General features: G+C 36.4%; 1 protein-coding gene across 1 annotated transcript in view; it reads left to right on the top strand.

The window, feature by feature from the left end:
• Nucleotides 1-15,678, top strand: part of LOC128867852 (uncharacterized) — a 154,225-nt gene extending 138,547 nt beyond the window's left edge. The window contains exons 3-7 of the mRNA XM_054109404.1: nt 931-4,089; nt 4,392-4,485; nt 4,670-4,786; nt 13,526-13,604; nt 13,726-15,678. Coding sequence (XP_053965379.1) covers nt 1,620-4,089; nt 4,392-4,485; nt 4,670-4,786; nt 13,526-13,604; nt 13,726-14,079 — 3,114 coding nt within the window. The 5' untranslated portion in view covers nt 931-1,619 and the 3' untranslated portion in view covers nt 14,080-15,678. The remainder of the gene's footprint in view (nt 1-930; nt 4,090-4,391; nt 4,486-4,669; nt 4,787-13,525; nt 13,605-13,725) is intronic.
• The last annotated feature ends 11,297 nt before the right edge of the window (nt 15,679-26,975 follow it).

Genomic DNA, 26,975 nt, shown 5'->3' with positions numbered 1-26,975 from the left:
AGCCATTGAAGTTCTGTCTTTGTAAGTCTTATCATAGGAGGCAAGTGGCTTCAACAACGTTTGGACTTCGACCAATCTTTTAGCGATTTGAAAGTGCCTCTGATGTCAAAATATCGATTTGACCTTTTTCGCGATATTTTAAACCTTTCTGCTTTTCCATTTTATTAGAATAAAGAAGTTTTCGATCAAGCACAATGCATGTTTAAAAAACGTCGCTTTTCACAGCTTTAATGAACAAATAATGTAGGAAAACTGAGTGCCTCTACTGAAGTAAACCAATAAATCAAGCACAGTATTACAGCTGCTGAAGTTTTGCACCTGCGAAATACCGTTGGGTGGAATATCACTTTGGTGCACGTTAATTTTCGAGCAAAGTGCAGGCTTAATTTGAATTATCAGTAAACTTGGGTTACCAGATCAAACAGGATTACCTAGTAACCATTTTCTTCCACAAAAATGATTGCCTCTAATCAAGTGAACCGGACTGTATAATTTTTTTAGCAAAACCTCGCCATCAAAGCCCTTATTTGACATTTTCAATGCTGCGCCAACATAAACTTCATTCTGCAAACCGAATTTAATTCAACTTTTTTGGCCAACCGAATCAGCCTATACAAAAATAGGCTACTTCCATAAAACCTGTATAAATCTGAAGCTAAAGGAGATAATGGCGAGACGTTTGAGACAGATATGATTCAATTAACAGCACTGCCAACCCAAATATAAGTCACCTTTCATTCTAATCACAGAATGTATACTTTCTCGAATCAATTTCGAACTAAAAATATTGCTAACCATTTGCTAGCTTAGCTCCCAAACCATTTATGTAATTGACTAACCATTTTTGTACTCTTTCAATTATTAATAGCCACACTTTTTCCTGCATTTATTTCATATACTTTTTCTTGTTTGTTGTTTTTTATTTCACAGATAAATTACTTGAGTGGAATTGAGTTATTGTGATTGTGTTCAAGTGCCACACAAAGAACCGCAAAATAGCAGAACTGCAAAAAGTGAGAGAAGAAGAGAAGAGAAAGTGCTTAGCTGGCACAAAAACGATTGAGTTCAAATGGAACGACATGAATAGCTCACACACATGAAAACCTATGCACAGAATGTAATAAATCACGCCTGTGCAAATTCCCCAAAAACAACAAACAAATTTGAATATGAATGACATTCCAATGCAACTCGAAGCAAATGAAAAGGAAGAAAAGAAAAAGAAGCGACAGCAGTACAAATGTTTTACAGATATCACAGCAACCACAACCACACAAAGAATAACATCGAAACCGACTCTCGCAGTTGAACTGATGTCACCGAACAATTGAAAAATGTTGTGGCAGTTAAACAAAAACAGTTCGACCCCAACATACCGAATATCGAAAATAGCTATAGCACTCGAAATAAAACAAACCCAGCAACAACAACAAACAAACTTGGACGAAACTCATCCCTCTTCTTTAATAAAACATTTACAACAACAATTGCAGACACTGCAAAGACAACACGAAAGGCTTGACTGGTGCAGAGAGGCGGGAATGTTAACTTCACAGCTGGAGGCTATTGAATCTTCATAGTATCGAGCATAAAATAAAAGGAAGGATAAAGAACATACAATGGAAGAAGAAAGGTTGGATAAGCGGGAGAATGAAAAAGGAGAGGTTCTTGCTCAAGTTGCTCCGAATGTTTGGAGTAGTCAAGAAAGAAGGCGGGACCAGTTGCCGAGCGTGGTAAGTGAAGGCCTCGTTTCAACGGTATTTGTAGTAGCCGAAGAGAAACGACCACCTGAAGGCATACTAAAGGAAGCTGTGGAAGAGAGGGATGTGGAGTTTGAAACGGAAAAGAAGAAAGACGTAGCCGATGAGCACTTGGAGGTCGTGTTCGATGCTGATGACATCCCAACGCCTCGAGCCCTAATGAAGGTCGACAAAGCGGTCAGCACCAATGACACACTCGAGGATTTGCAACGGGCTCTCACCTACGAGGTTATTTTCAGCACATTGCTGGAGAAGAAAGTAATGGCCATCAAGCGAGAGTGTGAAGAGCGTAAACGTGCAAAGCGCATGAAACGCAAGTCGATCGGTCGGATTTTCTTTAGTCGTAAACTATTCGGCGGCTCGCGCAAGGGACGTGGAGATAGCGAGCCTGACGTGTTCATGCGCGGAGATTTTGGCGCAATGATTGCATCACCAACGACATTTCGTACCCCAAAGACTGCCAGAAAGCCGAGTGGGCGTGTGGTCGGGCGACAGGTCGGCGATGAAATTGAAGTGGTCTCATCTGCCTCGAATGGCAGTCACCGGTCGCAGTTAGCACGCACAATACTCACGAAGACACAGAAGGTTAAAACAAGGCTTAGCACTGCCCCCACTGCCCATAGCGGACAGACCGCTGAGGGCAGTGTTACTAGCACGCTTAGTAACTCCTCGGACAAGCCTGATGTAAGTGTTGGCGATAGTGGTGGTGGTGGGGGTGGTGCTGATGGCGGTGTTGGTGTTGGTCAAGCGGTGGTGAAGCGCAGCTTATTGGTACGCGCTCAAACGCATACTCCGGCTGAAGTAATGACGTCGAGTTCAGGCTCTGGAGATTCAAGAGCGGCCATGCACAGGCGTTCACTTTCAGTAATTAATGGTAATGGTAATGGAAATGGGGGCATGGGTGGATTGCCTGCATCACTGTTGGAACGCACTTATGATACGACGTCACTGGCCAGCGGTTATGAGAATGGCACTGGTGCACGACTGCACACCTCGACAATGGCTGACGATAGTCTAACTTCGTTACGTGACAGCATCGAGAGCTTGTCTTTTGGTAGCTCGCGTTGCACTGTAAGTTTTGGTGGCGCTGAGATCATACCAGAGGAAACTGCCTCACTTCTGTACGAGCGTGCACGCATTGCCAAACGTTTGCGTGTATTGGAAGCGAAATCCATTAGCGCACAATGCAGTCCCATACTGCCACGACATTTGGTCGCAACAATAGCAGCTCCGGAACCGAAGCCACCATTGGCGCAAGCAACTGTGAGTATTGAAAATGATAAGGTCTCCACCTCGGCTAAACATAGAATCACGCCCACCACTGCCGTTCCTTACACCGCAACGTCCAAAGCTGCCATCTGTACCACCGCTGGCGGCAGCGTTATACCAACCATCCCCACCAGCAATAAAATTACCCAAACAAAGCAACACATCTTTCGCCACCAAGTGTCTTATACGGACAGCACTTATGGTGGAGCAGGTGACTTTGGCGATGCATCAGCCTATTCACGGTACATTTCACGACAGAATACTTCCGAGGAGAGCGCAAATTTGACTGTCAGCACATTGTTGAATCAGAGCGACTCATTATCGCTGCATGCACCCATCTGCTCGCCCACCACATCCTTCACCGGTGGTGGTGGAGTTGGTGCTGGTGCCTTCATGTTAGGTGATCGCTTCAAATCGAAGAGTACAAGTCTGTTAGTGGTCGGCGGCAATGGTCGCATTCGTCCACCACCGCTGCCACCACAATTATTGCGCGCCCCCTACGCGCCGGCTACTATGCCGGTTACTGATGATGGCTTTGTAAGTGGGACAATGCCGAGCAATATTAGTCATAGTGAACAATTAGTAGATAGTATAAATAAAAATGCATTCGCTTCCTCTGGCGCCGCACAGCCAGAAATATCATCTAACGCACAAAAGCCAATATCCTCGCACCCCACAACTATCGCTACGACTACTCCTGCTACTGCAACTGCAATGTCTTCACAGTTATCATCGCCTCCTCCTACACTCTACTATGCCGCTAATGCGCCTGGCACATTGGAGACCACTACAGCTGTTATAGCGTTGAACGGCTCTGGTTTTCGGAATGGCGCCATCAATGGGGTTATTGTGGCCGGATCAGCGGTGCCTGCGGATACGGCTAAGTTGAATCGCATGACTTCTACATCGACCGGCTCCAGTGTGGCGCCGACCGGCTGCTGCACCACAACGAAATCCTCTTCACGTGATCGCGAGAAAGACAAGCAGCGCTTCAAGCCCAGCTGGCCGTCAGGGCAAAGCGGCAGCGACGATGAGTATCGAAAGCGCAAACGAAAATATAGTAAGTGACTCGGACTCGACACACATACATACACATAGCTGCGGACTTTTGACAAAACAACTTTGCTTCAAAGTCAATAAGTTTAGATCCCTCATAGGAAAATTTCATATTCCACACAGCTACTAAGATGGTTACTTAAAATATGGCTATAAATGCTTAATTGGTCAAATATTTTGTAAAAATAGGCAAATTAGTAGCTGATAGGAAAAAAGAGTTAAGTCGGCTTAAGTAGTTTTGTCAAAAGTCCATAGATATTTAAGATAAAGCATATTATACGGATAAATAAATTCTTTTTTGCACAGAACGTTACCACAGATGTTCAGACCCCGTTCTAGTATATCCAACGCCAAGTGGATTACAACACTGCATACTTAGTATGCCACCTAATGAACCTGTGTAAGTAGTTGTGCGCATATTTGTGTATCAATTAAATTTTCACAGAAATTTCCACCCACTGACTCAATCTGTAGCATAAAATTTGCATAGTTTATTCAAAACTGTTAGTCACAGATGCTTAATTCCAATCTATTTTCGTGTATTTCTATTTTCTATTTTCCATTTCCAATATTCCTTTGCGCAGTCAACTGCAGTACAATGATGATTTTGCTTACGACATGCAAATCCAAATGGAGTCCGACAAAAACGACGACCTTGAAGAAATAGTTCCAAGCAGCCATCGCCGACATCGAAGACATCGGTAAGTTCAACTCATACATAGACATTTCAATCAATAAGAACAAATTGTGGGTTATATTTGATTAATGTTAATAAATCGTGTCGGCAATGAACGCAAAGAGTGAAGTAGAGAAAAATATGCCAACAACGATAGACAGCTGAGCACAAAGGCACAGATAGTGTCTTAACTAATGAACTTTGAAGCAAAAGACAGTAGAAGAGCGAAAAAATAGAGCAAGTAGTGTTAAAGAAATAGTTCGATAGATAGACCTTGAAAGAGCTTTCATTCCATAAACAGTGTTAGGAATACTCACAAAAAGTAATTCGTTGCAACGGAAAATGCGTGAGAGAGCACTAAAATTAATTTTATTGAGCAGTTACCGACAACAAAACACACATAGACTCTAAGGACATGAGATTTATTAATAAGCAGCGAGAGCGACAAGATGGAATGGAATCAACGAATGACATCGAGCGCAAAGCAAAGCGCAAAGACTCTAATCTATTAATATAGACTGCATGAAATGGCCTCCAAACGAATACCGCGGACTCTAACCTGGACCAAATTAAGGACGAGTATAACAGTTTGAGAGTACAGGGATCAGGAAACCAAGAACTATTTGGACGAATAAAGGCCAACAGTGCGAACGATTTAGAAAGAATATAGTTTATGTGGATGGGAGGCTGAGCTTGGAGTCAAAATAAATACCCAGGTCGTTTCATTCACTAATTGCCTTTAGCGCCGAGTTTGAGATGTAGTGAGAAAGATGTTTGAAAAATATTAAAAACTTTCGCATACGAAGTATAGCGACATTTATTGATGTTAAGGAACAAACGATTACGCAAACTCCAACTATAAAAGTCATTCAAGACACGCTGGAGAATGGATGAATCTTCTGGAAATTTAATTTCATAATAGATGTGTAGATCATTCGCGTATAGAAGAAAATTACTTATGGAGGAACAGGAGGAAATATCGTTAATGAAGAGGATAAATAGTAACGGACCTAGGACAATACCTTGGGGACAACATTAAAAACTTTAGAAAAATCTGTATACCATAGATTGCATGCATTGGGAAACCCCAAAGTATTCAAACAATCGTCCCTAAAGGCAGCTAAATTCGATAACGCGACATAGCAAATGTTTAACGCCAAGTATATTTTGTCTTTGACTATAGACTCGAATAACTTAGAAATTATTGTAAACTTTGAAATCGTGCTATAATTATTATTTTTAAAAGCGGTAATTTAAGAATAGGCGTAATGAAAGTAGAAATTAACTTAATCCAAGAAGACTCCAGCAGAAAGTGACATGCTAAAAATGTGTTTTAAACATCGGTATTAGTGGATATTTTAAGCCGATTTATTCCAACAATGGCATCTTCGTCAGGCAATTTTAATTTCCCAAAGTTGATGGAATATCTAAACTAAACAGGATATCTTCATGAACAAAGTCAAAATTAGTTTTGCCTGAAATAAAATGCAATGATAAAAATTTAGCAAAAAGATTGACAGTATCAGAGATGGAATTAGCTGACGTAGGCTTGAGTATAATAAGAAGAAAACTGCAAACATTTGAAAAAATTTATATTTTCAGATTTATTCAATGTTGAACATTTTGGAGTAGTGTAGAGCTCCTAGACAAATCATCCAGGCTCTAGCTAATGCAGGGCAAGAATATAGAAGGTTTCCTAAAGTTTCCTTATTTTCCAGTTGATTGCAAAATACTAAAAAAAAGGTTAGCTTATCGTCAAACTTTCATTACTTCTTAATCAAACTGAGGCCTATCTACGTATTTTCAATACGTTTGACTCAAAATTCGTCCCTTTGGTATAGCGAAAGCGGGATAAAAGCACAGAAAGCGCTAAGTGTTGCCATTGTCTTCGTGACAACAGACTCAAACTGAGTTGTTAATAAGGCCTATAGTGGAAATTTATTCCACCTTTACTGTATCTCGTGGTTAACTCAATCGATGGACCGTGTAAGTCGGCTACCGTCTTATTCAAGGGGATCTTTACGTGTCCAGAGATCACCTACAGGTACTTTGCACCGGCATACGAGTAAAATCAAGTTGAAGATATTTTCGGTAGTGCTTCTTATATTTTTTCCCGGCTACTGTAACGAGTGCAGCCAACTGGAGCGAGTTTAATTAGGGGCGATCAGTGTACGCCTGCTGTCGGCGAGATAATTTAGTTGACGATGACCTTCTGCCTTCATTGAAAACAGAAAAGCAATGACCAAACACATAGTTGGCAAGATAGCGTTACCAATTAATTCAAAACAATTCGAATGGGCGATGGAAAGGCTAAAGGCGGGGGCAAAGAACAAGCGAAGGATTACGAATGGATAGAGCTTGAAACGAAAATTGATGATTGTGGCGGAGCGTCTGGGAATATGAGAACAATAGAAGAGTGCCGGACGAAAATTGTGGCACAGCAATTAAGAAAACGTTCAGTAGATAGCACACACATAGCATCGCATAGCTCAGGATATTAGCAATTCAGCTCGTATCCATTGGCTGCTTGCGAAAGCTTACTTACCACCTCAGAACGTCAATTTGAGAAGCCGTGCCGTATTAGTCAGTCCTGCAGATGCTTCCATGAAATCACGCTGCCGTTAAGCCATTGTGGATGGATGCCCTGCTTACAATGCATGCGAGTGTGAGCTTGACGTTGTCTCCACCAACATAAAGGCGCAAATATTTTTTTTTATTTTTCAATAGAAACATAGGACTCATTGTCTGCCACGGCACGCATACCATTCAACAGCTGACTGGCAGTCTGTGCCCTGCTCGCGTATCATGTACAAATACCCATGCAAATGCTCTATGCATGCCGTTAGCACTCACTCTCGCGTTTGCTTGCTTGCCTGCTTCAACACTCAGCACTCGGCGATGGCAATGCAGTTGATTGCTGCTGAAGCTGCCGACATGTTTTGTGCTTTAATTATGCTTCGCCTGAAATTTAGGTCAAGGTGCGCCAAGGAGTTCGCAAGTGTGAGTAGGGGGCGTACGGCATGTTGGTGTATGAGGTGCGTTGGAAGGGTGAGAAAGAAGGGCAAAGCAAAAAAAAAGCTGCTGATGAACAGCGGTTAGCAGTAGGTTGATAGTTGCTGGTTGCTTCGCCGAAGCCCAACTCAACTTGGCGTGGTTTTTGGTGGCATGAAGAATGATGTACTTGTAAATTGGAAATACTGCTGTTGTTTTTGGCGGCTGTTTTGTTTATTTAAAATTTTTGCAGGCGCATGCAAAATGCCGCTGTGGCACTGCGCGGAAACTACAAGGCGAAAAAGTTGGCTAAAGCGGTTTTTAATGCCAATATACCTACTTTCATCAGAATGCAGTTGTGTGCGCTCGTGCGCAAGTGAGGATATTATTTGCGAAAATGCGAGCGCGCAACAATCGAATGTGAGTTCAACAATTCACTGCTTCAGAGGGTAATTTAATAAACACCGAACTGCTAATATTGTTTGTTGGCGCAAGGGCCAAAAAGCGGTCGGTTCTGAAATTTCTTCTGGTTTTTATGAAAACAATTAGTTGCCAATATAACTACTGACGAGAAGAGAAGTTGCAAAGAACGATTTGTTTTTTTTTTTTTTTTTGAAAGAAAGAATTTAATTTTTTGCTATTTCAGCTATTAAGCTAATTGAAAACAAAGGCACACGATTTATAATTAGTTTTATTTATCTTTCATAAAAAAAAAAGTTTTATGTAAATTAACTAACTGCAACGGCAGTAACTTAAAAATAGTTAAAGCATTGGCAAATAAGTTTTCTGATTTGCATATTAATGAATACACCCACCATGAACCAAAAATCAGATTACATTTTTTCGAAATAGTTTGTCGTATGCAATTCGAAACTAAACCAAACCATGCGATTTTTGATACATTTTGACATGAAAATTTCAAAAATTTCTTTCTTTGCACCAAATTTTGAGTCGTTGAAGCGTAATATTCATGCTTCAAAGGTTATGTTGTGCATCTGGGGGGATCAGAAGGGTGCCATCTATTATGAACTCTTTAAACCATCTAAAACCATCACTGGCGATCGTTACCGAGCGCAGCTAATGCGTATGAATCGAGCTCTCAAAGAAAAGCGGGCGGAATGGGATGGTAGATATGACAAACTAATTTTGCTACATGACAATGCCAATCCACACGTTGCTAAATCGGTCCAGAAATATTTAGAGGGAGTGAATTGAGAAATCGTGCCCCACCCGCCGTACTCCCCAGACATTGCACCTTCACTTCTAACGAGAGCATCGCAAACTGCCTCAATGAATGGATCAAGTCAAAAGAACTCGAATTTTTTGTCAATTTTTTGATTTCCCAAGTTCGTTATGCTGGTAACATCTCAAGATATTATCCAAAGAGGATATTATTTAGTGAATTTTATTATATCTTACAAAGGCCATTGTTTAGTGCTATGCTATTACTATATTATATTATATCGATAACTGTGGTTTGGCAGCTGAGCACGGCAAATTGTGTTGACTTTTCGGTACAGTAAGCTTTGGCAAGTCATATAGCGTCCGAACAGCACTTCTAAATTGTGGAAATTTACATTGGAAAAAATAAATCTGTTCGCGAAGTTCATAGAGCCATGGCGGCATCATTGGCTTTTAGTTCTTCCTAAGTGCGAAAGGGAGGTGCCGGTCCCGTGAATGGGGAACGCTGTCGAGCTATGCTCACAAGATATTTGTTTGCAAAATTTAATCAGATAAACGGCGACGACATTTGGTTCCAATAAGACGACGCAACTTGCCATAGAGCGCGTTATTCAAGCCCACATTGACGCCATACGGCAAGATTTATTGGAAAAATTAGTCAAAAATTGGGCTGATCGAGTGGTTATTCTAAAAGTAAATGCCATGAAATTATCTACCAGATTATAATAAAAAAAAATTAATTCCAACAATTTATGTTTTGTATTATCATTTAAGTTCGCAAGCTCTTATAAAAACAAGCCGAGATAATTTTCGTTTACACCCTTCTTATGATGTGTTTGGAATGTTGAATATATAAAATCATAAAAACCTTTCTTGAAATCAAAACTCACTTCCCCGATTTTAACATTGTTTTCAACGTTGGAAAACTTATGGGTACTAGATTTTAACTAAGTGTAGCCACCTGTTTATATTAAACACAGTAAACGACTGATTAAAAACTAGGTGTAAGTATCATTGCATGGGTATAAGCTGAAATGTTGCAAACATTTTTTCCAAATTCCAAAAATAAGTTTTTTTGATGGAGCTGCCACCTGAATTTTATTGCAAAAATAGCCATTTACCACACATTTCAGTTGAATATTAAACTAAAGATCAAGTGAAAGGTGTTTAATAAAATTACAAAAATAAGTTTTTTGATGGAGTTGCCACCTGAATTTTATTGCAAAAATAGCCATTTACCATACATTTCAGTTGAATATTAAACTAAAGATCAAGTGAAAGGTGTTTAATAAAATTCCAAAAATAAGTTTTTTTGATGGAGTTGCCACCTGAATTTTATTGCAAAAATAGCCATTTACCACACATTTCAGTTGAATGTTAAACTAAAGACCAAGTGAAAGGTGTTTAATAAAATTCCGAAAATAAGTTTTTTTGGTGGAGTTGCCACCTGAATTTTATTGCAAAAATAGCCATTTACCACACATTTCAGTTGAATGTTAAACTAAAGACCAAGTGAAAGGTGTTTAATAAAATTCCAAAAATACGTTTTTTTGATAGAGTTGCCCCCTGAATTTTATTGCAAAAATATCATTTACCACACATTTCAGTTGAATGTTAAACTAAAGACCAAGTGAAAGGTGTTTAATAAAATTCCAAAAATAAGTTTTTTTGATGGAGTTGCCACCTGAATTTTATTGCAAAAACAGTCATTTACCACACATTTCAGTTGAATGTTAAACTAAAGATCAAGTGAAAGGTGTTTAATAAAATTCCGAAAATAAGTTTTTTTGATGGAGTTGCCACCTGAATTTTATTGCAAAAACAGTCATTTACCACACATTTCAGTTGAATGTTAAACTAAAGATCAAGTGAAAGGTGTTTAATAAAATTCCAAAAATAAGTTTTTTGATGGAGTTGCCACCTGAGTTTTATTGCAAAAACAGCCATTTACCACACATTTCAGTTGAATGTTAAACTAAAGACCAAGTGAAAGGTGTTTAATAAAATTCCAAAAATAAGTTTTTTTGATGGAGTTGCCACCTGAATTTTATTGCAAAAATAGCCATTTACCACACATTTCAGTTGAATGTTAAACTAAAGACCAAGTGAAAGGTGTTTATTAAAATTCCAAAAATAAGTTTTTTTGATGGAGTTGCCACCTGAATTTTATTGCAAAAATAGCCATTTACCACACATTTCAGTTGAATGTTAAACTAAAGACCAAGTGAAAGGTGTTTAATAAAATTCCAAAAATAAGTTTTTTTGATGGAGTTGCCATCTGAATTTTATTGCAAAAATAGCCATTTACCACACATTTCAGTTGAATATTAAACTGTAAGACCAAGTGAAAGGTGTTTAATAAAATTCCGAAAATAAGTTTTTTTGGTGGAGTTGCCACCTGAATTTTATTGCAAAAATAGCCATTTACCACACATTTCAGTTGAATGTTAAACTAAAGACCAAGTGAAAGGTGTTTAATAAAATTCCAAAAATACGTTTTTTTGATAGAGTTGCCCCCTGAATTTTATTGCAAAAATATCATTTACCACACATTTCAGTTGAATATTAAACTAAAGACCAAGTGAAAGGTGTTTAATAAAATTCCAAAAATAAGTTTTTTGATGGAGTTGCCACCTGAATTTTATTGCAAAAATAGCCATTTACCACACATTTCAGTTGAATATTAAACTAAAGATCAAGTGAAAGGTGTTTAATAAAATTCCGAAAATAAGTTTTTTTGATGGAGTTGCCACCTGAATTTTATTGCAAAAACAGTCATTTACCACACATTTCAGTTGAATGTTAAACTAAAGATCAAGTGAAAGGTGTTTAATAAAATTCCAAAAATAAGTTTTTTGATGGAGTTGCCACCTGAGTTTTATTGCAAAAACAGCCATTTACCACACATTTCAGTTGAATGTTAAACTAAAGACCAAGTGAAAGGTGTTTAATAAAATTCCAAAAATAAGTTTTTTTGATGGAGTTGCCACCTGAATTTTATTGCAAAAATAGCCATTTACCACACATTTCAGTTGAATGTTAAACTAAAGACCAAGTGAAAGGTGTTTAATAAAATTCCAAAAATAAGTTTTTTTGATGGAGTTGCCACCTGAATTTTATTGCAAAAATAGCCATTTACCACACATTTCAGTTGAATATTAAACTAAAGATCAAGTGAAAGGTGTTTAATAAAATTCCGAAAATAAGTTTTTTTGATGGAGTTGCCACCTGAATTTTATTGCAAAAACAGTCATTTACCACACATTTCAGTTGAATGTTAAACTAAAGATCAAGTGAAAGGTGTTTAATAAAATTCCAAAAATAAGTTTTTTGATGGAGTTGCCACCTGAGTTTTATTGCAAAAACAGCCATTTACCACACATTTCAGTTGAATGTTAAACTAAAGACCAAGTGAAAGGTGTTTAATAAAATTCCAAAAATAAGTTTTTTTGATAGAGTTGCCCCCTGAATTTTATTGCAAAAATATCATTTACCACACATTTCAGTTGAATATTAAACTAAAGACCAAGTGAAAGGTTTTTAATAAAAAGCTTTATTAAAAAAAAATGTTTAACTGGTGTTGCCACCTAGTTTTTTTTTTGTAATATAGATTAATATTTTATTATCCGTTTAAAGGTGTACTAACCAAATAAAAGTTTTTTTTTTTAAGTTTGCCATCGAACTTTAAAGAAAATTTTAATTAATAAAAAAAAATTAATCAAACGTTGGAATATGGAAACCTAGTGAAATGTGTTCAAAAAATATATAAACTTCTTATTAATTTTTTTTTGTATGGCTTTGTAAGTGTAAAAAGTTTATCTTGTGGATAATGGAAAGTAGCTTTGGTTTGGCAAAATCAAGATCAGGTTTTCTATAGATTTTATTAATTCCATTAATTGCTCTAGTAAAGGGGGCAATTTAATAATAACTAGAATTTACTGTTACAACATGAAAGGTGTAACGGAAACGTAATGTTCTGTTTAGTACATTGAAACTTATCTGCGCAAGTAATGAGGGGCAGTCTAATGACAATGGAGCAGTGCAGATTAAATTATTAATATATGTGCAAGAGATTTTTTATTTGAATTTGTGCCCCTTTTCGAGTGCAAAATAGCTGTCAGTTCGAGAAAACATGAAATACGGGCACGAGACAGCAACAGATAGAAAAAAGTTCTTTCTCATAGGGACGGTCCCTCGGCAGGCAATGACAAACCTCCGTGTGTATTTCTGCCAAGAAAAAGCTCCTCATAAAAAATAACTGCCGTTCGTAGTCGGCTTAAAACGGTAGGTTCCTCTATTCATGGTATAAAGAATTTTATCAAGTAGAATTTTGTCAGCCAGAATTTAGAATACTGAATATTGCATCATAAAAATTTCGTACCCAACGCGTACCAGAATATTCAAAATGTCCAACCGTTGGGTCAGCTGACCATTTGCGTAAGAGCCTCATTTAATTCCACCACGAAGTAACATTTCGTCACGGATTTTCGAGGTGTTTTATTTTAAATGCGCAATAGAAAGTATGATTTATGCAAATATTGTGCGACATTTCAATCCAAATTATTATTAACTAATTAAATCTTCTTTGCAGTCATCATCGCCACAAAAAGCGGCATCGTCATAAAAAACCAAAAATTCTTGTGCAGGATCTGGAAACGCGCGTTGTCAAGGTATTACCAGTTGTATCACTACTAATACATACACATTTACTAAAAACAATCGCTTACTTTTTTCTTCTTACTCATCTCTGCTTACTTTTCGCACTCAACCTGCGGCTTGCGGCATATAAAGGTGGTCGATCCCGATGATCTCTCGCAGCGGGCGCGCTGGACAATAATTGTCACAGCGTGCCTGCTGCTAATCATGTGCCTCATGTTGGTGGGCATAACGTTGCGCATGGCACCACTCATCGATGACATGGGTAAGTGGCAAGTTTTAGTGCAACTTTTTGTATTAATAAAAAAAAAAACCAAAAAAATAAAAATAAACAAATTCTATTTTTTTAATTCCGTTATTATTCTTATAACTACTTTATATGTGTATATGAACGTCTTCTCTTCTACTGCTACCCCTGTGTTGGCTTTGTTTTTATCTTTAAATTATATTATATTCAAATATAAAAAAATTACTAAAAATAAAATATAAAAAAGAGATCTTACGCATTCGAGCCAAGTACTCAGCGAGTATTTGAAAAAATAACACATACAGTATATGAAAATTAATAGCAAAAAAAAAAAAAAAATATTATACCACAGTGCACAAACTTAGCTTTGGCTGATGATAAACCTAAATACCTTCTACAGTCCCCCACCCACTTTTGCCATTGGCAATTGACTTAAATAAAAATACGAGCATAACCAGCCAATCTGTCAATCTGTCAGTTGCTCATGCGGCCAATGATTTGTATGATGTACACTTTCTTTAGCGATCAGTTAGCATAGCAAAATTAAAAAAATGCGAAAAGTTTTAAATAAAAATCATGTAAATAATCAGCGAAACTCCATCAAACAAATTCGAAAAGTGATATTGTCACCAGATTTGTGCGAAAAGAAACCGAATTGTAAAATCTGATAAAGGATGCGTTACACGTTGCGTTGCGTTGCTTACGTTACGTTGTTGCGTTCTTGTTGAAAAAATTGTTCATACATTTAAATCTTTATTTAAACGTTTTATTCCTATTCATTTGCTCTTTTGTGGTCGTTCGTTACTTTGTCGTGCTTTTTACGTAGCTAAGAAAATTCGTTTTGTTTTTTTAGTTTTCATATTCAAATACTCTAACTGTTCTTCTACTTAACACTACTTTATCAAACCCTTTCCTATTTGAAATACAAAAAAATTCTAGAATACAAAAATTGCTCAAAATCGATTAACTGCACCCTATCATTTCTTTACTCTTTAACCCTCCAATTTCCACGCTCTACTCAACTAAACTAGTTAAATTAGATTTACGAAAACAAAAAAAAAAAACACACACAAAATTCCTATCAATGTGACTTTAAGAATCTAATTTCATGTTTGTTGTTTTGATTTGTTTTGTGTATATTCTCGAACTTAGACCGTACGAACAATAAATACAAACTACCAAACCAAATTAGACATGCAAAATAACTGTAAGTACACAAATTTAGTTTTTAAGCTCTTTGAAATTTACTACTACATACATATTTTCTTATACAAAATACTTAACAAGTAATATTAACACATATAAATATATCGTACAGTGTCTTCTCGATAATTGTGACACTCTATTTTGCGAGCAGTCGCTTGTTCGCAAAACCTAAATGTTTTCCTTCTAAGCTACGAAGAAGATAATTGAAGACTCTGTTCCAAGTCTGTAGAAGAGATGCGAGATGTATCATTTCTGACGCAGCACACTACTTTTTTGAATACATTTAGGAGTACAAAAAGTGCAGTAGCAAAAAAAAATATATAAATAGAAGAAGAAAATTTTAAATTATAAAAAAAACGAGGGGGAAAACTCTTATTTCGTAAATAATCATATTCGCGCTTGCCTAAAGAGTCAATAAAGATATATTCCATTAAAGGGCTTTAAAGTTAATATAAAAATAATATAAAAATTTAAAATAGCGACTTTCCGCGAGAAAGCCGTATGGAAACTCTTCTCAGTTAATCTTCCAGAGGAAGACAGACCAGGAATTATTTTTAGGAGAGTTTCAAGTTTTTTCATTGCCAGTAGGAAAAGTGCGTATTCCGGTCATAGATGGGCGCTTTGCAATAACAGTAATGCAGTAAATATAATTTTTATTGATGTTGCAATTGAGTTTGGATTATCAGTAAACTTTTACTGATTACTGAAAACAATTGCAGCAAAAATATTAGTGATATATTTTGATTTGCCCTATCACTAAATTATTTTCTGCTTATTGGAAGTCAAAATGTAATGCATTCTAATCAAGGAAATTAAATCATTTACCTACTTAATGAATAGTTTTAGTTTTGGCTTACCTGCTTTTCCTCAGAAAAAGAAGATGAGTATATAGCTTATTAAATACAAAATAGTCAGAGCTTAAAACCGATAATATACAGCAAAGGTTCAACTAAAAATTATTTGAAAATATGTTTAGTATTATAAACGGATTGAGATCATTAATATAGAAAGTCCTCTGAAAAGTCCAGTTGAACAAATAGTTTGTACCATCACTCGCAATGGATGCTACTTCGTTAAGGCACATAAAGGATTTAGAGTTAAATAAAGTAAGTGATATAGTATAGCAGAAATATCTGGCCGCACGAGGTGAAACAAAAAGTTGTCTAAATAAACAGTAGGCTGTTCTAAAATATGATACCCCATTACCGTCATCTGCACCTGTAGAACGGTTGCTTTCATCGCTGGGGCTGTACATTGGTCCAGAAGGCAACCGATCAGCGATATAAATTTTGAAGCGCTTGGTTTAAGTAAAGCTAATAGCAAATAGACAAAAATAAAATACATATTTGAAAAAAAAAAAAAATGTATTTTCTTAAATAGTTTATTGAATCTAGTGGCTGGGTATTGATTTGTAATTAGCAGTAAATGTTTTCAGTGAACGCAAATCAAATTATATTATTATCAGTATTTTCACTGCAATTTCTTTCTGTACTCTTTATACAAATTTCGGTTGTTGCTATTTTTTCAGTAATGAATAAAAAAGTATTTTTATTTTAGTAATCAGTGAAAAATAATTTGAATGTAATTTGTTTAGTAATTAGTAAAAAAATATTTTTACTACAATTTTTTCCGTAATCAGTAAAAGCTTACTGGTAATGCAAATTGAATTTAATTCTCTGTAACATTTTACTGATTACTGCTATTTGTAATGCAGTGTGCGCACCTATGATTGCTGTTTGAGTGTAAATGGAGACTTTTGTTTGAAACGCAAAAAAGCGGTTTAAAATAAAAATCGCAATTTAATACTTTCAATTTCACTTTCCCCTCCTGTGATTAAATACATTTTTACAACTGATAAATTCTTTTCTTCTTACATGTATATGCTTACTATTTCCCTGTTTTCATTTTCGTATTTCCGTGGTTCTGGTCTTCCATAGTTGCAATTATCCAGAAGGCGCTGTACCATGGAACCTATCAAGCACTGCGGCGGATGTACACTTTGAATAAAAAAATCTTCTTCAAGGTGGCAACAAAATTCCTTATGCTTAATTGAAAAGCTTAGAAGCACATGTGGAAAAGCTCTCGTCATGCTTTTGTCATGCAGCAAAAATTAAGTACTAGGGTAATCCATACCTCTCTGAAACCATGGGAAATAATAATAAAATCCATACCTAGCTCGTTGTAATGATTCGGTTAATATTAATGGTTAAATTAGTAACATTTTTGATATTGATTAAACTAACTAATTGATAAAAAAATAACACCAAACCTTAGGCAGAGGTTATTATCACTACATATTATAAAACAAAGTCGCTTTTTCTGTCCCTATGTCCCCTTATACGGTTAAATCTTTAAAACTACGCAACGGATTTTGATGCGGTTTTTTTTTAAAGATAGATTGATTGAAGAGGAAGGTTTATATCTATATAATGTGAAGAAATATATAAAGGGGGCGTGGCAATCGGTCAAAATGTGGCAAAAAAAACATAATTTTTTTGTTTTCACGGCCATAAATCATAAACGAATCAACCAATTAAAATGAAACTTTCTTGAAGTTTAACTTTGAAATATTTACTTTCGTTCTGCATAAAAAAAAATAATTGATTTATTTGTTATTTAACCAAAATTGTTTAAACAAAAGCAGCTCTTTTTCCAAAAAAAGCTGTTTGTGTGTGTGTTCGCTGTCAACCGAATGAAGCAACAGGCGTTAAGCAATAATCTCACCACACCTCATTAATGTTGAATTACATCGTATGGTGACGTATGTATGTATGTATTTACGAGTCGCTCGCATTATTTCATTTCGGACGTATGTACATATGTATCTATGTATGTACTGAATTCCATGTTATTATATGTACATACAATTTTACAGCGAAATAAAACGCTATTTTCACGTTCTATATTAGTAAATCGCACATAATTAAAATACAGTTTTTGAATAGTTTTTATTGATTCGGAGCGCGTTTAGTTTGCTATCGATTCCATACAATAACATTTTTTGTCATTTACTTTTTACGACAACTAATAGCTTATTTTCGAAGCGATTTCAACAAATGGGTACAACATTAATCCTTATCCAATTAAATACCTTAAATACATTGTTGTTTTCATATAGATCTATGTATATGGCTCTTTACAGCATATAATTAAAAACAATATTTTTCAAGATATTACATCAGTAATTAGTAATTGAGATCTACCGGAAAAATTGCGTTAGCTGTTGCGTCATCCGGCATTGCCGCTACTCTTTTGGAAGGAGGCCGAACCGTACACTCTACAATCAAGCTCTCGCTGAAAATCGCCAGCGATGATGATAACAGCGTCTGTAGTGTTTCTAGACAGAGCAATACAGGAAAATTGATGCGTGGCTGCTCATTAATAGCCTGGGACGAAGCTACCATGTCAAACAAGACGTTTGTGGAAGCACTGGATAGGACAACACGCGATTTGCACAACAAAAATTCACCTATGGGTGGATGTACAATTCTGTTCTCAGGAGATTTCCGTCAAATACTACCAGTTGTGACTCGAGTAACACGTACTGACGAAATAAATGCTTCGCTAAAAAGATCCCACCTTTGGTTGCATGCCAATAAATTAGAGCTTAAAACTAATATGAGGGTTTCGTCATCTTCACGTGAGAACAGGCTATTTCCAGAGATGCTGCTAAAAGTTGGCAATGGAGAATTAACACAAAGTGAGGGAAGAATTAACCTAGAAAACCTTTGTGTTTTGGTAGACAACATCCAAGAGTTAGTCAACAATATCTATCCTGACATTGATAACTTAAGTTATAAGGCAATTTCTTGGTTTAAAGAGAGAGCTATTCTGTCATCAACAAACGAACAAGTAGATAAAGTAAATAACTTGATTATTTCAAAGATTGAGGCACCGACGAAAATATACTACTCGGTCGATACTGTTCTCGATTTGGAAGAAGCTGTTCATTTTCCTACAGAATTTCTAAATTCTTTGAACCCGTCTGGACTCCCTCCTCACAAAATGGAGCTGAAAATAGGTTGTCCTGTTATTTTATTAAGAAACCTAAACCCACCTAAACACCAATGGCACGCGTTTGCTGGTAAAATCACTGAAAACTTTCATAATAGAGTGCACAATACTCACAGGATGTGGTACCGGAGAAGATGTATTGATTCCCCGAATCCCTCTGATACCATCGGATCTACCATTCCAATTTAAACGCTCACAATTTCCGGTAAAGACATCCTTTGCAATGACCATTAATAAATCTCAGGGTCAAACCTTCAACGTTGCAGGCTTAGATTTGAGTGTTGACTGTTTTTCACATGGCCAACTGTATGTCGCTCTTTCAAGAGTAACCTCTAGAGAAAACATGTTTGTATTGTCTAATGACAAGAAGGCTATGAACGTTGTATATAAAGACATTCTGTAATATAGTAATTGTTGTAAAAATAAAATAAATACATATGTAAAAATGCAAAAAGGAAATATGTTAAGGTGTAGGGTATGAATTTAGATATTCCACAGATAGCAGGAAATCTTCATGCTATAAAGAAAGGGGAATTGTTTTACTCCAAATTTAACGCGTGCGGGCCACGGACACTAATGAATAAGCCAAAACTACTGGATCGATTTTAATCATTTTTTCAGTGAGTGACATAAGGTATATATTTTATACACGTGCGAAGCCGGGCGGGTTGCTAGTTATTATATAAATTATGTGTCTAATGACAAAAAAGCCATACAAAATACTTTATGTCCAGTTCATAAATCGCCAATCTGTTAGAGTTCTTTGTAGCTTTCGTTTTTAATTCCTGTTATTTTCGATTATTTTCTAAAAAGATTTGCTATGAGCCATGAGCTTATATAGATGTTCACTATAATTCAGCGCAACAAAGCTTTGCCATTTTTGTTTATTTATTTATAATTTATTTAATAATTTTCTATTTTTCATAAAATACAGCTCATTGTTCTAGAAAAATGTCATATAGCTCAGAGTTCTAATCTTTGTAAAATATTTTAAATACTCGGATTAGTCAATATTTTAGAAAAATTTGGCAGTTTTCAATGTTGATAATTTTGTTGACAGTGCTATACACTTTCTTCCATAAACGAATGTTTTAAACCTTTTCTCAATGGGGTTCGCCATATGCTTATATACAAGACCGCATTTGAACAAAATGTGTCTGAAATCAATTTGATTTTTGAGCCGCTTCAAACCTAGGTAGGGAGGTAGGTTAGATGACAAGAGTCCCATGGGCACAATACAAGTAGCACTAGAGTGACCTTTTGATGCCGTAAAGTAGACCACTACCTGTGAAAAGTTACAAAATATATAAGACGAAAAACCATCTACAGCCATCCAGTGCTGTTGCTGAAGTAGAGGAGAGAAACGGCATCTAGGCTGCAGAACTGCGTCAGACCATCTCCGAAAGGCACACTAAGAAACCTCAAGAGCCTAGCCGTCAGACCCGGACATTTGCAAAGAAAGTGCTCAACAGCCTCTTTCTCTGTCGGATCCCCGCAGCTTCTGCAATGGGTGTTGTACGGAAGTCCAAGCTTCTTCGCATCTACAACAATACGGCACTAGAAATTTTATCCCAGTTTTTATTAAAAATTTATAAAATTCTTTTTGTATGTTCAAAACTGTGACTTGTGTGGTTTTTATTGTAGTATAAACTATATTTAAAGAATTAAACAAAAATTAACAAAGGCTAAATAATTACTTAAAATTTTAAAAAATATGTGGCGCTGCTATTTTTGTGAACACAAGTATATAAACAGGTGCCAAGGGTAACATTTAGTAAATAAGTTGATTTTTGTTTTTTTTGTTTGTTTTTTTTAAGTCACTTAGTTCTAGTTGTTAAAAAAAATTTCAGTAAATTTATGAAAAATATTATATACCCGAAAATCTTCTCAAATGGATTTGTTAAATCATACTAATTCTAATTCTAATTTTTTTTAAGCATACTAAAAAATTCGGAATTAAAATCCGCGAATTCTTCTAAACTTTATTCACAGAAAATAAAATTTTAATAGAATTCTCTCAAAACTGCAGCACTGCTTTAAAGCTTTATAACCGTGGTAAAAGCTTTCTATTAAAGGAAAACTTTAAACTTAATATACGCACCGAGTAGGAAAGCTTGTTGGGCCATCACAGAAATCAAAAGCTGTTAAAGTGTTTTGTGCTTTGTGCTATGAAGCTTGGTTGCGTTTTACAACGAGTAAGAAATATTTGCCTGCTTAAAGACTTCTGGTTATATGGTGAACTCTTTTACTCTTGTCACTCATTCAACTTTGTTTGCGAGCTAAAAAGTGAGAAAATGTGGCGAAACTTGCTTATTTATACTTTTTAAATAAAATCTTTAAGTTTCTAGAGCTTGCTTAAAGAGCTTTATTATTCCAATCATTAACTATAAAATAAACATTATGTTCAAAGTATTATTAAAACTTTAGTGATTTCATACTTAGGCTTTACCGAAAGAATTGTGCCCACAACTTTATTCGAACTTACACTGGCACGAACTCGAACTTTATTATGCCAAAATTCAATGCTCTATAAAATTGCATGCTCGAAATTTTTCTAAACATTTTAATGTACACACCTAAATTTTGAGTAAGAAATTTGAGAGTTTGATGAAAATTTGTAGAATTTTTAAAAATTTTATACAAAGTTGGAAACATTGATTTATATGGTAGTTGTAGCGTGAACTGTGTTTTTGGAAACAAAAATTTAAAATTATTCTACGTTATAAATAAATAAATAGCCATAGTCGTAGTTATTATGGCGATTAACTTAAAGGGTTTTGAGCAAACAACCTCATTTTCTGCAGCACCCTACTTTTTCTACAATTTAAAAAGCAAATGCAGAGAAGGACAGCTTAAATCGTCTGTTTTACCGTTAAAGTGACTGAAGCTCCCGAAACTTTACTAGTTACAAAAGTTCAAAGACTTTTAAGCTTTTTCAAGTATTAATCAACGCTAAACTTTAGTGTTAAAACTTTCCTTTTTACCTCTCCCCTCCACACAACGTTTTTACAAAAAGTGCGCTTTTACTCTTTCGAGTGAAAACTCAGACTACCACTCACTCACTCAAGTGCATTTTTTGGAGACACGCGCATTAAATCTGTGTTGTTGGGCAGTTTTCGGCATGAAAACTAGGACAACATGTCACATGTTGCGCGCCTATGTTTATGCCACAGTTTTTGTTTTTATTTCAGCGTGAGGTTCTTCTTATCGATATGCAGCTTATCGACATATGCTTATGTGGATGTGTGAGTATGTAACTAGGCAAATGCGCGTCAAAGAGAACCACAGAGGCCGCCTGATGAGAATGAGAGAGGGAGTTAGCATTGTTGTTGGCGTTGTCAAGCGTCGCATCAATTTGGCGTCAATTAGGCGCATTTGCGGTAGCTGCAAAATAGGTGCGTTGTCGGTGAAACACACAATTGAAGTGATATGCCCAATGGTCGTGGTTTATTCTATGTGTTTTTGTGCTTCATCTCTCTGAAGGTATTGTTTTTAGCATATTCGATATTTTCATTAATTGGTTAACTTTGCTGTGCCTCCGGTTGTCTACTTTTATGAGTAACGTCCCTTGGTAGGGCGGTTGTTTACGCTCGTTTAATGTAAATTAATTAGTTCACTATTAATTTTATATTAATTTATCGCACTTATTTAATGTAATCGAGCATAGTAACAAGGGAATATGAAAATTTGAAAAGTATTATAGTTAAATGGGAGATAAACAATATTTTAAAGTGATTGATTTAATTCCAAGTATTAAGAGGAGTACACCGATGAGGACTTTTTTTAATTCAGCAATGATACTATTGAAATCTATTCCCAATTTAATATATTCTTTTATGCCTAATCTTAAATTTTTCTGCAATGCAATAAGACCTTACATCCCAATCCGATTTAACCAAGTTCTACTTCTGAATGTAGAAAATAATGCGATGATTAACTTTAGTAACAGCATTCACAACTGGGTTCCAAGCTATTCTCGAAAGGACAGCGGATAGCCACGAGAGTCGATTCTGTATTACCGAAAATACTCGTATTTATATCCGGCCAATAATTGTCACTCCAGTAGCCTTCTTCAAAAACATTTATGGGAAATATTTACAACAACAACAACAGGGCGTATCACAATTCTAAATTTGACTATAAAGCTAGGCCTTCATTGAGTCTTTCAAAATCTACGTTGACTCAAAAGAAGAATTATCTTCAATGTGGCTCTACATTAGGTTAAACTATCAGCTCTGATAAAAGGAGCTTCGTATATTAAAAAAAATAAATAAAATTGAATATCTAATAAGTATACTTGTTTGGCGGAGCTCCTCCTCCTATTTGTGGTGGTGCGTCTTGATGTTGGCCCTCAAATGGAGGGACCTACAGTTGCAAACCGACTCCGAACAGCAGCTGATTTTTATGATGAGCTTTTTCGTGTCAGAAATACACTCGGAGATTTGCCATTACCTCCCAAGGGCCGACCGCTATTAGAAAAAAATGTTTTTCGCTTCGGAGTTTCAGGGCCATTCGAACCTACGTACTCTGGATTCCGAATGGTAGTTACGCACCAACCCATTCGGTTGCGGTGGCCGCCTACTTCTTATATTGAAGGCCGTTACTATTGGCTACAAATATGGCAATTCAAAGTTCATCTTCATAAACTGGAGAGAGTTTGCGATTTTTCGATTCTCTGCCCAATAATGCACCCACTAGTCCGGCTCCTCAAAGGGATCGGATGACTGGGTGGGCAAAACTGTGCACTTCAGTTAAGGTAATCGGATGCTACGTCTAACTAACTTCTCTTGGCATCCCTTCAAATATTTGTCTTAATGCATTTCTTCCAACTGCAGACCCTACAGTTGTTTAACATTACTTAGGTAAGTGTAGTGGGTTTTAATGGCTCGAAAACATACTCGAAGATTTTTCACTGCTGAGAGGTCGCCGCGTTTAGAAAAATGTTCAAACTTTCAATGCCCATGGAACCAATTTACTTACTTTCATGATAAAATTTGCATAGATATTTTAAGCTTCAAAGAAAATAAGTCAAGTTTACATTTAGGTAAACGAGAAAATTATTTGTTAATTAATATTATCTATCTTAGTGCTAAAGTAGCTTTGAAATTCACGCTTAATATGTTCAAGCCACTCATAGGTACTAAATCTTGGGGAAGAGAATTCCAAAGTAGACTCATACGTTCATGTTTTGTATCTACCAGCGAGAAGTTCGGAATTTCTCACTGACTTCGTGACAGTTATTCCGAGGGCGCGGTACCCAGATACTTTGGAGTAGTCGATTTGGTGTTGTATTGCACTCGAAACACCTAATATTACGGCGGAATAACCGAGTGTTTCGAAAATGTATTTTCTAATAGCGGTCGCTCCTCGGCAGGCAAGCCTCCTTTTTGCCATGAAAAAGCTCATCATAAAAAACCATTTGGCGCTCGAAGTCGGCTTAAAACTGTAGGGCCCTCCCTGCATGGAACAACAATAATTCGCAAAAGCAATTTAATTTGCAGTTCATTGGAAAATTTGACGCAATTCAAATCTCAGCATCATTCCCAACGCCCATGAATGTAACTATGTTTACATACACGTAATTATGCGCATATACGCACACACGAACACACGCACATGCTTACCCTCACACGTCCTACGATATGTAGCCCAAACTCACTTATAATGCATTATTCATAATTTTCGAAGTTGTAATAAACCCCGAGTGTGTGAAGTGAAAAATAGCAAAATGGCGATGACAATGCTGCTCGAAAGTAAGCGCGTGCACAGCGACGGATGCCATCATTCCTAAGAACACCAGCGTGCAAGCAAATTATACACATAGAGTGCGGGGCGTTGGCACCGCTGCAGCTGGAGCATGCGGGCATGGGTAGGCCAAGGCGGGTAACTTAATTTTGCTTACAATCAGCACTAAGCTGCACAGGCGAATTTCGCATGCAAGTAGAGACAATAGAAGGAGGAGGTTTGGATTTGTGTGAGGCACACTGCTTGAGGAGGGGCATGGCGAACGGCAACTGAGGATAGTTGCAGACTAATACAATATTAACAGAGGAATACAAGCGCAGGAGTGTTGACACACGAGAACAGATGTACTAGTCGCAAAACTGTGAGGAACTTGCCTGGTTCCAAAGAGTGTCGAAAGGGGGAAAAAGAAGGTTTATTGCGATTCTAAAATACAAAAAGGGTAACGAACTACCATTTAGTTAGCAAAGGGTTTTTTTTTTGTTGTCGGGACAGACTTGCAAGTACAGCTCTCAGACACAATTAAGTCCATTGTACTGCACTCGGATTGCTTTTTTAATTTTCTTTAAATCTCCTCGACCTCCGGAGAAATCTGAGTGGATCTTGTGGTGCCAAGGAGGCAAGGTCACTGCCAAAAACCTGAAGCCTGATTCGAGCGAAGGCTGGATAGACGCACAGAAAGTGGTCCGCCGTCTCATCCTCTTCTTCACATGCTGGGCAGAATGCAAGGTCTCAGATGCCTACCTTTTCCAAGGGTACCCTGAAACTATAGTAAGAGGTACAAATATAAATCAAATTAATTCTACAGGGCAATGTTTTTAGTTTTAAAATTAAGTTAAATAGTAAGAAGATTTTGTTTTGAAGTGTATCTCACGCTCCCCATTCAGCCAAATTGTGTTCAATAAGACAAAGTAATCTACTTGATTTGATAAGACTGGCTTGAGTTAAAAGCGCTAGCAGTTACCATGGCTTAACCCATGCCCCCTTTATCGCATATGAGCCCATATATGGGTATGGTATTGCAGTTTTGATTAAATTTTATTTCCAAATTAAGAATTATAAATTAATTCAAAATATTTTAATCCATCAAATTTATACTTAGTAATAATAAAACGCAAAGAAAATTTCTATGATTTTATGATCTTTCAAAATAACCTGACTTGTGTCCAAGTCATAAGCATTCACTTAATCCACTTAATCTACCAAAACTTCCTTCAAAAGATTCCAGTACTTTTTGCCAACCACTCCTTTGCAATCCTAAACACAAAAGATCCTAAGGTCGAACTGCAAATTCCCATTTTATTCTGTGCTGTTCTAAAAGCAAATATTTTCAACATTACTTTAACGCTTCCGTGGGATATGTTAGGACGGCGGGCTGGCTGTGTGTAAGTGAGCTCATTGAAGACGCAGTCGATAAGAATGGCGGCGTCTCTATTATACAGGCCAAAATTAATTTATATTTATGTTTATGTTTTCTGTGAGAAAGTGCGGATGTGGGTGTACTAATGCACTCGTATGCATTCTTCGTCCTCAGTCAAAGAACAAACAAATATGCGGGGCTTTGCTGTGAGGTGGGGGAGCTGTGCAGATTTGTATTGGCAGGCGAACACTCATTGCCCTAACTACTTACATTGAGCTATACGAAACCAAATATTCTTGTATGTGCATATACCTTTGCCACCCTTAAACCTGGATATTCTCGCTGCTATATTCAAAGGATTTGTAGGAATTGACGGAACCTTAAGGGGTAGATATATTTACACGCTAAGCGAAAGAGCTTGTTTGATAATTTTGTTTTTTTTTTAAGACTGTTTTCATTATAACTGAATAAATATTTCTAGTTCAAAAGAAAATTATGAGAATGTTTTTTATTAAAAAATTGTGATAAGCAATTGAGTTACAGCCAATACTCTCAACATTCTAGAAAAAAGGGGAAAACCGACGGAATTAGCAAAAATGAATGGCCTAATATTTGAATAAGATATCACATGAGAATTTAACTTAAAAAAATTAAGGTATTTCAAAATAATTTTGACGGATTTTAAGCAAAGAACTTCTTTAAGATATCATCCATTACTGGGTTCCATTAAAGAGAAGTAAGCATGGAATATAATCACCGTTTTGACAATTTTTTTGTTTCGCTTGCGCTTTGTTTCTTCAGCGGTGTTGCCATAGT

This window comes from Anastrepha ludens, chromosome 6, assembly GCF_028408465.1.
Source record: "Anastrepha ludens isolate Willacy chromosome 6, idAnaLude1.1, whole genome shotgun sequence".
Classification (NCBI taxonomy): Eukaryota; Metazoa; Arthropoda; class Insecta; order Diptera; family Tephritidae; genus Anastrepha; species Anastrepha ludens.
Note: the sequence above shows the minus strand (reverse complement) of the source record. Positions and strands in the feature narration are given on the sequence as shown.